Source organism: Vigna unguiculata, chromosome 6, assembly GCF_037176805.1.
Source record: "Vigna unguiculata cultivar grain cowpea cultivar isolate G323 ecotype 2 chromosome 6, ASM3717680v1, whole genome shotgun sequence".
In the NCBI taxonomy this organism is placed as follows: Eukaryota; Viridiplantae; Streptophyta; class Magnoliopsida; order Fabales; family Fabaceae; genus Vigna; species Vigna unguiculata.
This window is the reverse complement of record NC_140797.1, coordinates 49,069,669-49,087,296: the sequence shown is the minus strand read 5'-3', so window position 1 is coordinate 49,087,296 and position 17,628 is coordinate 49,069,669. Positions and strand designations below refer to the sequence as shown.

At 30.6% G+C, this 17,628-nt stretch overlaps 3 protein-coding genes and 1 non-coding gene across 5 annotated transcripts; all 4 read right to left on the bottom strand.

Annotated features, from left to right (window-relative positions):
* Positions 1-743: 743 nt before the first annotated feature.
* TLP10 (tubby like protein 10) lies at positions 744-4,085 on the bottom strand. Of its 2 annotated transcripts, none has more exons than XM_028076664.2 (6): positions 3,855-4,085; positions 3,491-3,558; positions 2,519-2,950; positions 2,331-2,418; positions 1,819-1,951; positions 744-1,728 (listed from the first exon to the last, which is right to left on the bottom strand). In XM_028076664.2, the coding sequence occupies exons 3-6, from the start codon at positions 2,864-2,866 to the stop codon at positions 1,014-1,016; spliced, it is 1,284 nt and encodes a 427-aa protein (XP_027932465.1). In that variant the 5' UTR covers positions 2,867-2,950; positions 3,491-3,558; positions 3,855-4,085; the 3' UTR covers positions 744-1,013. The 2 variants fall into 2 exon arrangements, with proteins under 2 accessions (XP_027932465.1, XP_027932466.1); XM_028076665.2 differs by having other exon boundaries at positions 2,519-2,867.
* A 5,726-nt stretch (positions 4,086-9,811) lies between these two features.
* TRNAV-CAC (transfer RNA valine (anticodon CAC)) lies at positions 9,812-9,885 on the bottom strand. The gene has a single exon. It is a non-coding gene; the product is annotated as a tRNA-Val (tRNA).
* A 2,369-nt stretch (positions 9,886-12,254) lies between these two features.
* Positions 12,255-14,158, bottom strand: LOC146885955 (thionin-like protein). The gene is made up of 3 exons (XM_085674832.1): positions 13,890-14,158; positions 13,488-13,538; positions 12,255-12,409 (listed from the first exon to the last, which is right to left on the bottom strand). The coding sequence occupies exons 1-3, from the start codon at positions 14,008-14,010 to the stop codon at positions 12,381-12,383; spliced, it is 201 nt and encodes a 66-aa protein (XP_085530958.1). The 5' UTR covers positions 14,011-14,158; the 3' UTR covers positions 12,255-12,380.
* Positions 14,159-14,652: 494 nt separating this feature from the next.
* On the bottom strand, positions 14,653-16,729 carry LOC114187118 (WAT1-related protein At1g68170-like). The gene is made up of 7 exons (XM_028075252.2): positions 16,466-16,729; positions 16,321-16,383; positions 16,119-16,235; positions 15,754-16,003; positions 15,520-15,678; positions 15,289-15,440; positions 14,653-15,200 (listed from the first exon to the last, which is right to left on the bottom strand). Exons 1-7 carry the CDS (start codon positions 16,666-16,668, stop codon positions 14,957-14,959), a joined length of 1,188 nt encoding a protein of 395 aa, XP_027931053.2. The 5' UTR covers positions 16,669-16,729; the 3' UTR covers positions 14,653-14,956.
* Between the last annotated feature and the right edge of the window lie 899 nt (positions 16,730-17,628).

Here is a 17,628-nt window from a genome sequence, read left to right as displayed (position 1 = left end):
ACTTAAACTAAGTATTTGTTGTTAATTAAAGTAAAATGATCGTTATTTTGGATTAATATTATTCTAGTGTCTTCACGAGGAAAATAAAAATATAACTTAACTTAGATTTAAATTTCTTATAAATTTAATTATGTTCAATTAAGTATCTGTTAAAAATATTGTTCAATTTAACGTTCAAAATCTTTATATTTTCCAATTATATTTATCATCAATTGAGGTGAGATTTTAATTTTAATATTTAGTTTAGAATGAAAATATGTTTTTATATAGATATAATGTACAATTTTTTTTATTATTATTTAAATGTGATATTTGATTGGAACTATAAAATCATATGAGTACAGATTTAATGAGAAATATAAATTCTTTAACCACTGACAATACAAATGACCAACCACATGACTAACAACAAAAACTCAATTAAAAAATATAAAATTTTAAGAATTGAATAAATTATTTTTTTTAATAGAAATTTAGGAGGAGAAGTTGAAGTGATGTTATATAGTTATCAAACCTACTGACACGGTCACTTGTTTGTACAATAATTAGTTGAAAGATGAATATGTTCCAAAAACAAGTGAAACATCACTATTGGAATGGGTCCAACAATGAGACAACCCATGTCCATAATTCTCCTTACGCACCATTATTTTCCTCATTCCCAAACAACTCCCAACACCAATCTATTCGGTGCCCACCACCATGTGACACTTTACACCTTCCTCTCTCAATTACCAAACATGTACCAGACAACACCACACCCTAAAATATGTTAAATCACGGTCTGTTTTGGCAGAATCAACTCAAAGAAACATAGCAACATCGTATGTTAAAAATGCTCTGAAATCCTATTACATCAGAGATGCACTACGGTTACAATTCAGTAACAACAATTGCCTATTCCCATGCCATGCCACTGATAATGAAAATAGGAAAACGAAACTAAAACAAAGGGAAATATGCCATCATCACTGTTTCATTAGCTCTCTCGCTTAAAGCCTTCTCATTTTATCTTATTCACAAGCCAATTTGGTGTCAAAGCTGCTCAAGCATATTGCAAAAGCTTGGAATGCAGATAAAGGGTACCGATAATCCATGGTGAACATGTCTTTCCCAACTTTCCCAAACTGAAGAATGATCTTATCATGTTCCGGTGGAGCCGGTTGAGAGGGTGTGGGTGCTCCGGCAGCAGGTTGGGTGGCAGCAATCAACTGAAAGTTTTTAACAGAGGCAACGGTTACTCGCCCGCGAAAATTAAGGCACCAACATTGTAACTGTTCGTGCCACCTTGGAGGCTTGTTTTTCAGAACCAAAGGTCTCAGCTTGCCATCATCGTCGTCGAGAATGGATTCACTGATGTCGGAAAACCGCGAGCTACTGAACTCGATGGCGCGGTCGAGAGACTTGGAAAAGGAGATGCTCCGGAACGAGTCCTCGAGGGAACGGGGAAGAAGCTCCGGCTGGCCGGGAACAGTGCCACCTGCATCCAGTGCTGAAGCTGGTATGGAGTGCATGACACAGTGCATCTTTCTGGGGCCTCTTGTTCCAAGCACGTTTAGTTCATATGTTACCTGAGCTATGTTGTAACTCCCAGATGGAACTTTCGGCGACACCTTTTTCGAGTAAAATCTGCGGCTCGTCTTTCCAGTTCCCGGAGGGCATATATGGGCTGAAGAGTATGGAGGCTGCGTATCATATATAATGAACTTTGTACCAAGAAAATTTGATCTGAAAGTCCAACAAAATCTCATGAGTTCCCTGTTCTAAAATTTTAAATCATGATTTAACAGTTCTTTTGGAAGAAGTGAACTAACTCACCTCAGCTTTCCGATGTAAGTGTTACTTGATCTAGAGATGTTGTCAGCATCCATGGAAATGACATACTCAGTGTAAGTTGTTCTCCTAGTCCTCTTAGCAGAAAGGAGGAATTTCCCATTTTCAACCAACAAAGCTGCAAAAATCAAAGTAATGCTATCAAACAAGATCACACTTTCTCTTCAAATCAGCCTTAAAGGGAAATAATAAACACAGAAACCAATCATAAGAGAACTAACATATTTCCATTCACAGAGCAATGAGTGAAGACTGGTTTGAGCAAATAATGAGAAAATATGAACAGAAACTAAATTATCCTCTAACACTGGCAGTGACTGCCTCAAGTATAAATTACAGTATTGCAAGTAAAGATCTACACACTATAAACTCATGCAAAGATCTACACACATGCATACAGAGTAAACATCTGCAAAAACAAATCTTGTACAGCATGTAAAGATCAATGCAGCCATACAAAACCGAGCATTAACAAAATGTGCAAATAGAAAACTCACCAGGGCTGAGACAAAGGAATAGGTGGTATGTTAAATTAGATTTATCTCGTTTGATAAAACATTGAATGATTCCATCCCGTGGTCCAGGCTGAAAAGCAAAAGGAGCAAACAATCAGGGTGTTGCTTCAACCCATAACATTGCTTGGTTAATAAAAACTAACAAATCTTGAGCAAAAAGTAAAGTTAACCTGCTTCAAGGACACGGGGAATGTAAGTTTGCCACAGAACTCTGGGCTCTTAACAATATCTTTGCACATGTTCCTCCAAGACTGGCAAACTGCAGCACAAGCAACAACGTGCTTTCGAGAAGGCCATGTATTCTCACTCTCCTCTAGCCGTCTAATGATATCGAATAGCAATTCTGGGGGCAAACTCGCCCAGCGGCTATTTTGAATGACCAGAGGTTGATCATGCAAATCCTGCACCGATCCTTGAGATTTTCCTCTATGATGACCCGTAAGTCTGACATCAAAACTACGCCTAGACAAGCTCCCAAAACTATCCCTCACATCACGAACTATGCTGCGGAATGACATTCTGCAGGTGGATCCCAACAATAGTTATATATATCTCATGTGTGAACTTCTGATGTACTATATCCAACCACTGTCACCAAATGGCTGCCATTCACCAAATACACTTATTAATCTTCATCTTTCCAACCAAAAAATACTCTCTTAAGACTACAATCCAAAACAAACACTCCTATGAATCAACCACAGTTTTCAAACTCTCCAATTTAAGCATGAAGTTAGTGAAACATGTATTGCCAACAATTTAAGTCAATAGGGTTCGAAAGCAGATAGTGAAATGCCAGAAGCAACACGCGTGTCAAAGACTACATATTTGGTCATCACTCCCAATCGAAAAGGATAGCTCAAAATAGCATTATCATGATTAGATGGTAACAAACACACACGCAAAAACGCCATCATTTTGTGTCCACCATTATTGAAAAAGCCAGGGTTTGGTTATCCTGTAAATCGTATTTGGAATTTATACTGAAATCGCAATTAACCACATAAAACTAATTAATTACAAAAAATTTGGAAAATTTATCACCAATTCAGCGGCCAATTTTGCAGGTACACAAATGGAAAGCTTTCAATTTTCTTTATATTTCGCCATTATTGTGAACACCAAGGACCAGAAGAAACTACCTCTTTAAACTCGCAGTTAAAATCAAGTCGATCAACACTCCCAAGCCGGATCAAAAACCAGCCTTCGTCTGCAAACAACAACAAAGTGTCAGAAGAAAACTCATCAAAACTTCAAATCCCACTGTATCATTTCAGATTTGCCTCCCACAAACACTGGAAACAAAATAACCCCATTTCTACCCCCACCATTTTCCTTCCAGAAACTTAACAAAACTGAAAACCGTGACCCTTTACCCCAGCATTTTCAACAGGGACCCAGTACAATTTAAAAAGACCCAGATTTGAAGAAACCCTCCACAAACTGTCAGAATAAAAGAAAAAATTAAAACGACGGAAAACACTTAGAATTTGGGAAAGAACATACCCAGAATACAGAGATCTGTGGGTGAAGTATTAGCACTAGTTCCTGGTATGAAATCTACAGAAGAATCAAAAGGGATCACTTTTACACAGCAGAAGATACAACGAAGCAGAAAGACACAAGCTTTAGGTCAGAATGGGAACAACAACATCTTCTCTTCCCAGTTTCTTACACCTCCCTCTTCTCTCTCTTACTCTTCCTCTCTCATGTCCGGACTCCAAACTTTCATTAAATGTAATTCTTGAAGTAAAAAAATAAATAAAAAGCAATGTAGTTCAATTATTTATTTATTTAAAAGATGTAGAATATAAAATATTGATTTTTTTATTTTTTAACAATGAACGTAATTCTGTTTAATGTAGCCACTTGGTCTCCGTGAAGAAATGGTACCATAAAGGTTGCGCCAAGCAGCAAGTAATGTCATGTGCTCACTCTCTCCGCCATTATCATTATCATTATTATATGTTTTATTCCAAATATTAACAATTTTCTATTTCTTCTGCTGTTTTTTCCGACATGTTTTTTCCTTCTACCAATAGTTTATGAAAATTCAAACTAAACACATCAGTTTAATTTGAAGGAAACCCCCAACGACTTTTTAAAACATAGGATTATGTAATGAATGGATTCAATGAATATTTAAATGCAGCTGAAAGGGAGGTTTCTAAATTATCGGTTCTTATATATTATTAAGACACAGAAAATAATGTTTATTTTCACGTTAAACCGATTGAATGTTATATATGTTTTTTTTTAAATATTATTTTATTATCCATCCACCATAATTTTGTCTTATTTATTTATATTTATTTAGAACCTCTCAGGTAATAATTTTTATAAATAACACATTGAAATTTTTATTGTTGTTTAAAATTTGATTTACTAATTAAAAAATAATATATCCAAATTATCTGAAAATGATATCCTAATAAAGTTAATTATCTTTTTTATCACGCTAATTTGTCGTTATTGATGTTCTTTCACCTTCATTATTTTGTTTTTAAGTTCTTTATAATATCAACATACTTATCTATTTATTACTATAATCATCAAAATGTACTAAAGAAAACAATGTATTGACTCAAAATTACAACCTGAAAAAGAAAAGTATTATATTATATTATATGGTACTGAATGATAAAAAGTCTAATAAAGTATATTCGGTGAAATTATAAAAGTATTTCCCGTTTCATGTTAATTAATGATACAATGGTGTCATAATAATGCATACACCTTCAAGAAGATCAAATTCATCTTAGCCTTTTTGAGAGAATAATTGTAGAAGAAACTTAGAATGTGACTTTGAGTGGGAACCTCCTAAGTATAACGAATTAATATATATCATATATACTTTTTTTTTATAAATCGTCGTAAATAAATGAAGCACTATAATGTTAATTTCTAGACTTTATTTGTAATTCATATATTCATTATAGTGTATATAGTGAATTATTAACCTTGTTATAATTTGGAATTAATACTTTTAGTTTGTATAAAATCAAGGGTTTTTTCTTTAATTTGTTTAAAAAATAAAATTATTATCTTTATTTTAAAAGAAATCAGATTTATTTTATAATTTGAAAATTTAGAGATACCAAATACTGATATGATACTCAAAACGCTAATAAATATTATAATCAATACTGTTTTTTTTTTCTGATATATGTTACCTTTGATTTATAATTTTTTATAAATTTTGTGTTGGAAGGGGAAAATTCTAGTATATTATTTCCTTCTAATCTGAAACACACAGCATAAATTTACTAAAGTATTTATTTGTATGCTTTCACTTATTTACACGTTTGATGTTATATCTCATTTGTATTCTTTTTTAATCTTTGTTTCAAGTAATAGTATTTTTCTTCCTTTTACATTTCCAACACAATACTCTTTAAGATTGATGCAGCAACATCTTTCACTACTTATTCTCTTTGTCTCTTCATACAATAAAAGTATCACAATTATTGAAAATTATGTTACGTTGCTTTATTTCAAGTTTTTACTAAAAATAATTGTAATAGTAAAAGTTGTAACCAAAATAATTCATCTTTAATTAAAAAAAACTTACAAAAATATCTATCTCAAAAACTAATTAAATTACAACAACACAATATCAAATATTTACGACTCAATATTTTCCCAAATTTAAGTATAAAATTTTAGCTATCAGCTAGTTTTTTAAATATATTTTCTTTAATTTATATTTTAAAAGCAATACTAAAGTTAAAAAAAAAAAAACATGAAAAGAATAATTAGGGATGTCAAAAAAGTTTGTCTCCATGATATCTGCGGATAAAATTTGTAACTGATAAAAAATGGATAATTGCAGCTAACATATATGGGTATTTTTGAGGGTTAAATATGTTTTTGGTCCCTTAACTTTCAGTGAATTTTGAAATTAGTTCATTTTGAAATTTTGGACCAATTTAGTCATTTATCTTTCGAAATACGTGGATTTAGTCCTTTTAATCAAATTTTGTTAAATTTATTTGACATTTCAAGCGCATTTTATAATAGTATTTAACTTAACATTAAAGCAAAAATGTGTCAAACAATATACACAACTTAAACACAATCATGAAATGTGTACGAAACGTCAAATAAATCTAACAAAATTTGATTAAAAGGACTAAATCCACATATTTCGAAAGATGAAATACTAAATTGATCCAAAGTTTCGAAATGGATTAATTGTAAAATTCACTAAAAGTTAAAGGACCAAAAACATATTTAACTTTATTTTTTATACCCACATGTTAATATGACAGATATAGATATCATAGTATATGTACATGCGTTATACTTTAATCTAAATTAAAAGATAATTAAAAAAATATGATTAAAATATTAATACATTGAGAGTTTGAATGAGTTATTCTTTATTAATTAGTTTTAAAATATCTAGTTTTTTTTATAAACTGTTATTCAACTCTATTTAAATAAATTATTTATATTTTATTTAAAATTTATAAATACTATACATTATATTTTTATTTAAATTTATGATTAAAATATATTATTAAATATTAAATTATTTTTTTATAAATATCACCAAATATTCATAAATATTAAAAAAAAATATAGATTCCCGTATAACAAATACGGAACATATTGATCTAATAGGTAAACTAGTACTCATATCTACTCATGCGGATAAATTGGAAACAACTGGTACCTTATTATACTGCAGGAGGTAGCTTGCGCAATAAAATGATTTTACATCAATGTCAAAGTATAATACTTCATTTACTTTTTTTCTTCCCACCCAAACTTTCATTAACTGCAATTTTTTCTTCTCCGTTTTTATGCTATTGTGTCAAAGTTCTTAATCGTAGTAAAACCAATTAAATACTTCGAAACGGTATTTTAATATTTTCATAAACTACACTTCCCATTTCAGTTTCATAAATTTTAAATCATTTTGATTTAGGTGTTATTTATGACCAACGAAAATAATATTTGTTGAACTAAGTTTAATGATTGATTGTTTTAGGTTGGAGTTTTGGTTTGAAAGTATGACTTTGACCAACCACGAGACAACGCTCATTAATCATTATTCAACTTTCATACAATTATTATCGCTCTACCTTACCATAGCTATTGTGTTTTATACACCTTCCTTTTAACTTCTTTTTCTCGTTTAATTTAAATTTAAATTTACCAATATAATGTTTTATATAGTTTTCATTTAACTAGTTTTTTCGTTTAATTTTAGTTTAAATGTTAGAAGTTTATATAGACCAGGTATAAATTAATTTTGGGTATATAAGGGACTGCAAATTTAATTTTATAAATCATTTTTACAAAATTGAATTAGATTTAAAGAATATTTCTCATATTTATGAGTTAGAATTATGTATATGTCTCGACATGAAAAAGTGTGTTGGTAATCTCATGTCGACGAAAGATAAGATCAATATAAGATAAATAAAAAGAAATACATGATAGATTTGGACAATGATATTTTAACCCATTTTTTTGACTTATTTTTAATTCACAACTTCGACCATTATTAGATCATCACATCACATCACTAAAAGAGTAAAAAAGAATGATCTAATGATGATTGATGTACTATATTAAAAATGAGTCAAAAAATATAAATTAAAATATAATTTTCCTATGAATTTATGAGAGAACAGAATTTAGGTGGATTACATAGGTTTGAAGATAGTTGTAGGGTCCATGTTTCCTGTTTGTGAAGGTATTTGGGAGTTGCATTTCATGGCACCATTATGAGCCAAGAACAAGACTGAATTATAGACCCAACTACTTTTGCCTTTCGTCAAAATCTTCCAACTCTTCATCACCAAATTCAATTGTTGCTTTTTCAGAAATTAATGCTTGGATTCAATTTTTTTTATATTTTTATTTTGTAACGATTGAAATTCAAATTTATTGCATTATCTTTGTTCTACCTTGTCGATAAAAAAAATATGTAAGTGTATACAAATAACCATTTAATATGTTATTTGTTGTAAATAATGGAAAAAAAAGTTAAAAAAGTAAGTTGCAAACAATGGCTTAATTTGGTTTATATGGGTTAGTCTACATAAACCGTGTTAAAATTTAAATTTATTTTATTTACATGAATTGATTATTTAAAATGTTTTATATACTATAGTTATTTTATAAATTTAATACAATGTTTATAATTAGAGTAAATTGACTTAACTCTATTATTTATATTAATACAATTAAATTGTTTACTTATTTTATTAAACATCGAAAATTAAAGTGTGAACTTATATAATCAAATAATAAATAAATTAAATCTCAAAATTATTTAAATATTATTTAACAATATTATAGTATTTAAAGATTTTGTCGGTGTACATAATTACAAATATTTAATGATTATAGTAAAAAAATAATAAAAATAAAAATTTGTTTTTAATGTGTAATATGTCAACTCACACTCAACCGAATTTAAATTTATAGTCAAATTTACGGTAAATAATATTGTTTCACGTACTTAAACTCATTTTGGCGATATAGTTGTTAAATATATTTAAAATATCTTAGGTTCAACCTTGAAAATATGTACTTGTTTATGACTAATAGAAGATTAATAATGCACGAGAAAGATGTAAGTAAGAAACATGACATTCTTTTTTCCTATAAGATAATAATATTTTAATTTATATTTTTTTGACTCACTTTTAATTTATTATTTCAATCACTATTAAATTATTTATTATGTTTTTTAGTGATATGATGTGATAAAAATTGAAATAGTGAGTAAAAAAATGTGGGTTAAAATATTATTATCCTTTTCTAAAATAGAAGTCATCATTTATTTTTTCATTTTTCCATAAAATTAATTCCAATTCTTCCTGACTTTTTAATGTTTTGCTGATTTCAAACTATAATTCCAATTCCATCTGTTTAATGTTTTTACTTATATAGATATTAGTAAACTAATCTTCATCAATATATATATATATATATATATATATATATATATATATATATATATATATTGTTTGAACTAATTAACATCTTCTTGATACTCTTTTTCTCAAATTTAAGTTTCTTATACTGTAAATAAATCTATGTACGAAAGATTGTTTTTGTGTTTGGAATTTGTAGTAATAGGTAATATTGTAACACACTTCTAAGAAATGTTTAAGCATTACTTATATATACTTAAACGACTTATAACCGTTATCTTTTATAATTTTCAAGTGAAATAAAGATATCAACATTAGGTGAGAAGCCTTAGATGTTATGACTTTTTTTCTCAAGGGACCACACGTGACATCAAAATTTAAAGCCATTGACGATTGTATAATCTAAATTTGTTTTTCTCACTTTCATATAAGAACGATCATCCCAATGTAGACAGAAAAACTTTTCATCGGCACAACTTAACAACGTTTTTGTATGATACAAATTTAACCAATCCAACCATAGAGGATTTCAGAATATAGGGTTCTTAAAAAAAATTGAAAAATGTTTGTCTGAGCCCGGGTTCGAACCGGGGACCTCTAGTGTGTGAGACTAGCGTGATAACCAACTACACCACCCAGACAGATATGTCAATGTTCAACTATTTCTGTATATAATGATACATTAAGTAAAACCCAGCTACACCTTTTGCTTCAAAATTGACACCAGTTTTTATGCTTTGAAAACATAAAGATTTAAAGAACGACTAGAAAATAATATATTATTCTAAAACTCATGTAAAATAAAAGATTGTTTTAGATAGACTTATGAAAAAAATACTCGAGATTAGGGATGCCAATTTTTTTTTATTAAAAATGGATACCTGTTACTTGCGGGTACAAGTATTTTGATATCCACATGTTAATTAAAAATGGACATGCCGAAGAGAAATGTTATTCCCACACCGACCAATACATAATTTTACTTGTTCAAATAACAATTAAGGTGAAGCAGAGTCAGGAACAACGAATCCCTTTATGATAAACAGATTCATTTTGCAAATTTGTTATTACGGGTAGTTCCTACAAAGGATCGGACTAATGACGTATACAATACTTGAATTCTCGATGTAGATGCTACATAGTTAGTTCTCATCCTTCAGAGACTACGGGTATAATAGGAGCATCCGTCAACAAAAGGATCACCCTAAGATGATCATCTCGTGGCTATTGAGAACGAATCAAATCAGACGGTTCTATTTCTTATTCTTAATGTTTTCGATCTCGGTTCCGTAGGAACAAGTCATAAAGATTGAGAAAAATAGATCATTCACAACCATTGATGAAGGATTCCTCGAAAAGTTAAGGATTAGTAATCCTTTTGAAAATTCAAAATAAAAAGGATTCGGTCTTATACATACGCGAGGAAAGTAATCAAAAAAGAAAGAAGAACTTATCCTCTTTCTTTTATCACTTAGGAGCCGTGCGAGATGAAAGTCTGTATCCGTACCTGTGAATACCCGTATCCGATAAACTTCAATTCACAAAAATACCCTTATATATATATATATATATATATATATATATTAGTAAAAAATATTATGACCTAATTTTTTCTAAGCTACATATCTTGTCTTGTCTTTTATCTTCATTTTTTTGGTATGTTGTCTTCTTCCACGTACACCCAGTTGAGATTTATTATTTGTTTATTTTTATTTATTTTTCAGGAATCAATTTGAGGAAGTGAACTTATTAAATTAAAGAATTTCCATTGTGTTAAATGTCATTTTATATTTATTTTAATAATTATTTAGACTTATATGAACTTGCGTTTATTTGAACTTTATTTAAAATTCATGAAAGTCATGTATTTTATTTTATTTTATTTCAATTTATGATTACATATTTGTTTTTTAAATAATTTTGTAAATACTCGCGAGTACTCGTGAATATGAAAAAAATAGGCGCATACGTGCATAACAGATACCCAACAGATATGAATACAAGTACGAGATGAATATTTATCCAACAAGTAGGATAAATATCCAGAAGGTAAGGTACGAAGAAGTTACTACTCGAATTCATCTACTTCTATGTAGTTTAGTTAAAACATTTCCTTTTTTCATTAATAACACAAATAAATATCTTTTATGTATTTGTATTTAAAACAAAAACACTCGTTATAAAAAAAATACAATTAAAGTTTTTTTTCTCCCTAAAGTAGTTTTCATGAACAAAATATACCATTCAAAAAGATACCATTCATCTACTCGTTACCTCACGCGTATTCATGTTTCTCATGCCTCATCATTGTCGACTATATCTTTTTTTTTTTTTTGGTTCCTTCGCTTAAAATAAGGCACATTACATTTACACTCATTTTGAATTTGTTTTATAAATATAAAATAATAAAAGAAATACTTACTAAAATAAATAGCAATTATTGTAGTATAAAAAATAGTTGTTCTGAATTCGGCACTCCAATCTATTCCGAACTCTTTTTATTTATGTTGGTGGGCAAATAAGAAAAAAAAACACCTCTCTAATGCATACAATTCATGGGCTAAGAGCACAAAGTAGAGGCCCATATCAAATTATTTTGTTACACTATGTTATTCTCTAATTAAAGTATACAAGTCATAAATCAACTTAAAATTCGTTTAGTTTTTAGAAATATTAGGTGAGAAACCTTAGATCATATATAAATGATAGAAAATAAAACACGTCATGTGACTTTTTTTTCTCAAGGGGCCACACGTGAAATAAAAATTTAAAGCCACTGAAATCTAAATTTGTTTTTTCTCACTTTCATATAAGAACATCCTCCCGATGTATATTTCTCTTATGTGTGATGACAGAAAAACTTTTCATTTGCGCAACTTAACAACATTTTTTGTATAATACAAACTTATCTAATCCAACCAAAGAGGATTTGAGAATATATTTTTAGTGAAATATATAAAAAATGGAACTAGTAATTCATAAAAGTAAGTGTTGGTAACGTAGACAGTAGTTTATTGCAAATGGATTTATTGCCTTATACGATAAAACATTATTCGGAACACAGAACGATGCTTATTTAGATGTTATTACAAACACAGAAACAACCATGCTTAGCTTTCGCTCCTTCATTTACTTATCAACCCATTTCCTCGTTGATTGTCGAATCTGTAAAGTTTAATAAAAAAGTTAAAACAAAACCTAAAAATGGTATCTAAAAATTAAAAATGTCTGAGCCCGGGCTCGAACCGGGGACCTCTAGTGAGTATACTAGCGTGATAACCAACTACACCACCAAGACTGATATTCAAAATTGACACCAGTTTTTATGCTTTAAAAACATACAGATTTAAAGAACGAGTAAAAAATAATACATTCTTCTAAAACTCATGTAAAATAAAAGATTGTTTTAGATAGACCTATGAAAAAACACTTTATATAAAATATCAACATTTTTTAAATCATTAGATAACTGACAATCATTTTTCATTTGTTCTTAAACGCGGTAAATTAACAGAAAAAAAAAACCCAAAGTTTTTTATAAGTCATTTTGTTCAAACAAACCCGCTTCAAGTAAATGTAGCTTTTCTATTTATATTTGAAATAAAAACATTCGTTATTAAAAAAAATACAGCTAAAGTTTTATTTATTTATTTTTCCTAAAAAGAACTTTGATGAACAGAAAGATACCATGAAAGTTTTCATTGTTGTTCCTAAAAAAAATTTCATAAAAAATATTGTGATGTAAGAGCTTGAAATTAATTTTATGTACTAAATTCTGAGTATAACCCGTCAAATAATTTCTGCCAGCCCAAATCATGTGAATGCATTATACAGTTTTCTTTTGAACCTAAGAGTTTCAAAAGCCCAGAAGAAGAAGTGTAAGAAATCCCGAAATGAATTCGGAGCCCTATGGCACAGCACAAACATAAGATTCAGGAAAGGAAAATACCAAGATCAAACACAATGTAAAGAGATGAAAGTATAACTTAACGAATCTAAAATTAAAAATAAAATTAACTCTACTTAGTAGCTTTTAACAAAAATAAAAATAAAAATGACATGCACTCTATTTCATTTCGTTTTAAATCCCTCCATTTAAACAATTCGAAGAAGGCCTTAAAATTTAAGACTCTGTTTTATTTATTAATTTAATCAATTTAAGCACACATAATTGATTAATTAAATTGATAAGACAAACGTATTTACACTAATGTATGACCAAAAAAATATATAGGATTATTACCTGGACCGCATCTGATGCTGCACTTGCGTTCACATCGTTGTTGAAGCCTCGCTGCATGCCACATTTTAAACTCTCATCATCATAAAGATCTTAATAAATCTACATCTAATTTAATTTTATTAATTTCCTCTTCTGATTTTGCGAAACATTGAAGATGTAAAAGCAGTTTGTACTACGTGATTAAACGATAGGCAAATTCTTCCATTAAGGTTTGGAGTGTAGTGTGATTTTACATGATTAAGCTGATTCAACAGTTTTAAGCACAGTGAAAGAGGAATCAGAGATAGAATAGAAGTAAAGAAACGAATCAAGATATTTTATCATAAATGAAGATTTATTTAAGATAAAAAAAAAGAAAAAAAAAGAGAGAAATGGTAACGAGAACGATGATTGATGACTTACAGTCTCTTTGAACACAGCCAGTAGTGCAACCGTCGAGGCAATCGGCGGCGTCGGGAACAACGCTCTCCATTTGCGAAGCGATGAGAAGAAAAAGCATCATCGCAGCCATCATCTTCTTCATCTTCTCCTTTCACTCTAATGAAATAAAGTACGTTTTGGGTTCATATTTATCCACTTCACGCTAACTAAACGACCATCCTTACTCCATGAAATTACAGAAATGCCAAGCCATATCTGAACGCCGTAGACGCATGCACTGCTCACGATAAAAACAGCCACCAATTTTGAAGACCGTTGGAATTTGAGAACAAGAACGCGTATTTTATTTTCTTTAAATTATCTTGAAAGGCCCAGACAATGTTTTTGCGGGATGAAAGAAAGGCCCATGAATGCGTTCAGTTGTGGTATTTGTGTGGATGGATTTCTGTCCATTAATCATTTCGTAGTCATGTTTCTCACGCATATGTTTCTTTCTACTATATCAGATTGTGATAGCTACTCTCTGCTACCCGTAACTTAAATTGCGTGTCAATAGTGTCAAGCCACGTGGATTTAACCAAGTTCGGTTCAAGCGGTGACCGCATCCAAAAACCATGCCTCATCATTTTCGACAATTTCTTTTTTTCACTTCACTTAAAATACTACAAATTATATTTATACTCATTTTTAATCCGTTTTATAAAAATAAATACTTACTAAAATAAACAGGTATTATGAGAGTATAAAAAGTTGGTCCAAATTTTTAATCAGTTTCGAATGCAAGTTCAGAATAGAGTATACTCTATTTATTTATTTTGGTTGGCAAATAAAAAACAACGACCTCTCTAATGCTTACAATTCATGGGCCAGAAGCCCAAAGTAGAGGCCCGTATGAAATTATTTTGTTACACTAGGCCCTTGATTGGTAGTGGAAATTGTTAAAGTTTATGGTACAGTTACATTATATATGACGATGAGTAAAGTGTAGTGTAGTTGATTGACTGGTAGTGGAATAAAAGAATCAAACACAAAAACAAGTGTGACCAATCCCTTACTCCGCCTATAGTCGAATATCTTCATCAGCTTCCTTACTTTTTGTTAAAATCCCCACAATCTTTGTCGACATTCCTTGTAGTAGCAGTGATTTCGCTTCGGTTGTTGTTGTGGTCGCACTTTTCATAATCCATTGGCGTGGACACGACAACAACTTCTACGGCTTCGGCTTCTCGGATGGTCTCTGATGGCACTAACTGAGTGATGTTTTTCATCTCTTTACTTTTACCCCACAGAACCATGTACAACCCGCACACAATCAGCACTGCCCCAACCACACTAAATGCAACACAAAACAAAACCATGTCATGAATACTATGTATAATCAACACCCAAATGATAAAATTCATTAAGATCCAGAACATACCTTCCTACATACAAGCTCTCGTTCAGCATCAAAGAACCAGCAATAGCCACAAGCACAAGCATCAGAGGGTTGAAAACAGACGCAAACAGAGGCCCTCTCATTTGTATGCACCATGCTGTAATAATAACTACTATTCCAGAGGCCACGATTCCCTGCAATAATTAAATTTAACTCAAATCAAAAACTTTCTTATATAATTATATATGATAATATTAAAATAAGAATATATACCGAATAAGCGACAGCAAGTAGTCTAATATTCCAACCCAACTTCCATTGGCTGAAATCTCTCTCGAAGCAGAAACCAAAAGCTGCGGCTTGTATTGCTCCTAATGTAGACATCATAGCCGTGCTCGAATAGTGACAAGGGTATTCTTTGCTCATCTTGGCCTGTGCCACAAGAACCCACATATCAGAAATGAAAAATGCAACTGAAAAAGGTTAAATTAAAGAGTTTGAGCAGACCTGAATGGTGAGCCAGAGAGAAAAAGAGAAGCAGCTTGCTATGGAACAAAGAGCCCCCAACAATGTATTGCTAGACTCTGCCACGTGGCTCTCTTGGTGCTGACGTGGATGCATAAGGTTGATGTGGAAGGGCCAGATATTAATCTCTGCACCTCTGATAAAAGTCAACACCATTGCCCCACCAATCCCAATTACAGTTCCCAACACCTTGGCCCTTCCTGCGGCTGCTCTCAAATTCAACCTTTCCAAACTACACAAAGTTTAACAAAAATAACTTCAATTAATTGCATGATTAATGAATAATATTTAGAAAAAGAAAAAAAAAACAGTGTTAGATGGTGGCAAGTGATGATTTTTATTATTACCCGCAGGAGATGGCCAACACAAAGGTGATAGCTGGAATGAGATTGTAGAGAGCGGAGGCAAACGTTGCTGATGTTAAAGCCAAGGACTCGTAGAAAAGGTTTTGAAATAAACTTCCCCTGTAATAATAACATTAGTTGGTTCATGATTGATTAATTAAGTAATTAATCAGCATTTACAGTTAATAGTAAGTAATCACTATACCCGAATAATCCACAAAGAAATGCCATGAAAAGCACCCTCCAAGTCATCTTTGGTCTTTTCTTCCTGCACAGAAGAAAAAAGAGAAACCCTTGAGTTTAAAGTAACAAAGAGAAGAAGGTGGAAGAGTGAGGAAATGATGATGGACCTTTCAGAAATGAGAGCGAGAGGAACAGTGAAAGCAGATCCAAAAGCGAGACGATACGTTGTAGCAACTTTTACACTCATTCCGTCGTTTATGGCGAGTTTGAAAAGCACATTGACAGCAGTGTATGCAATCTGCACTAACACCATCAGCAACACTGGTTTCAACCCATGCATTGCGTTCATCACTCCCTTCATTTCTACCATTGTGTTTGTTTGGTTGAAAGTGAGCTTAAATGGGAAATTGGGAGCGATGTGAGGATAATGGAGTGAGAAGCAAAGGGGTATTTATACTTATGATGAGGGAGGGATGCATACATGAATAATGAAGATGCAGATTCCAAATAGTGTTTCTCATCCAAGGACTTCGCCAATTATTTTCTATTATTTTTATGCAACTTTACCTCACAAAAGAAAACCATATATATATAATATATTCAATCATCTCTTCTTTAAACAAAACTTGGTTTTCCTTTTGCTTTGCTTTGCTGCATTATACGTACGTCCTTCCAAACTTTGCTTACCAAACTATCACCACAAATTTCTTTCACAGCTTAATCAATGTAACATTTAATAACATTGCATTTCGATGGGAAGAAAAGAAAGAAAAGAAAGTGAATCAAGTATAGAAGAAAGAGAGAAGAAAATTATATTGTTTTTTGATGAGTGGGAATATTTAAATTAATTGGAAAAAAAATTATAAATATAAAGAAAAGGTGAGTAATGAGATTGAACGATTTGAATGTCAAGAAAGAGACAAATGAAATAGATGAATATTTTTACTTATTATATCAAAACAGTATATTTACAAATTAGCACAAACGAATAAAGAGAATAGAGAAGTAAACAGCATAATCTTTGATAATTAATACTAATACTATTTAGAGTACTAATTTATATTCGTTTATTTATTTTATATTCAGAAATGGTATTTTAAACGTGACAATACGAACCGTGGAATATTATGAATGACCACTTTCATATGAAAAAAAGTTTGACCTCTTTTTCGAACCTTTCGATGTACATATCTTTATTTTTGATAATGGAAAAATCGTTACCATAATTAACTTCAATATAATTTTAAAGAACTAAATATGTATATATGCATATTTAATAAAAACTAGACTATATTGAACAAACATAACTATAAATGTTTAGTTTATTGAT

What these genes read in the sequence shown, in the direction of transcription:
- LOC114187118 (XM_028075252.2), bottom strand. Translation starts at nt 16,668, where the DNA reads ATGGTAGAAATGAAGGGAGTGATGAACGCAATGCATGGGTTGAAACCA. An exon ending in TTTCTTTGTGGATTATTCGG is followed by an intron (nt 16,236 to 16,320) that starts GTATAGTGATTA and finishes TTATTATTACAG; the next exon opens with GGGAAGTTTATTTCAAAACC. An exon ending in CTCTCTGGCTCACCATTCAG is followed by an intron (nt 15,679 to 15,753) that starts GTCTGCTCAAAC and finishes CTTGTGGCACAG; the next exon opens with GCCAAGATGAGCAAAGAATA.
- TLP10 (XM_028076664.2), bottom strand. Translation starts at nt 2,866, where the DNA reads ATGTCATTCCGCAGCATAGTTCGTGATGTGAGGGATAGTTTTGGGAGC. An exon ending in TCCCCGTGTCCTTGAAGCAG is followed by an intron (nt 2,419 to 2,518) that starts GTTAACTTTACT and finishes TTTGCTTTTCAG; the next exon opens with CCTGGACCACGGGATGGAAT. An exon ending in ATTCCTTTGTCTCAGCCCTG is followed by an intron (nt 1,952 to 2,330) that starts GTGAGTTTTCTA and finishes TGATTTTTGCAG; the next exon opens with CTTTGTTGGTTGAAAATGGG.
- LOC146885955 (XM_085674832.1), bottom strand. Translation starts at nt 14,010, where the DNA reads ATGAAGAAGATGATGGCTGCGATGATGCTTTTTCTTCTCATCGCTTCG. An exon ending in TGGCTGTGTTCAAAGAGACT is followed by an intron (nt 13,539 to 13,889) that starts GTAAGTCATCAA and finishes TGTGGCATGCAG; the next exon opens with CGAGGCTTCAACAACGATGT. An exon ending in CAGCATCAGATGCGGTCCAG is followed by an intron (nt 12,410 to 13,487) that starts GTAATAATCCTA and finishes TAAACTTTACAG; the next exon opens with ATTCGACAATCAACGAGGAA.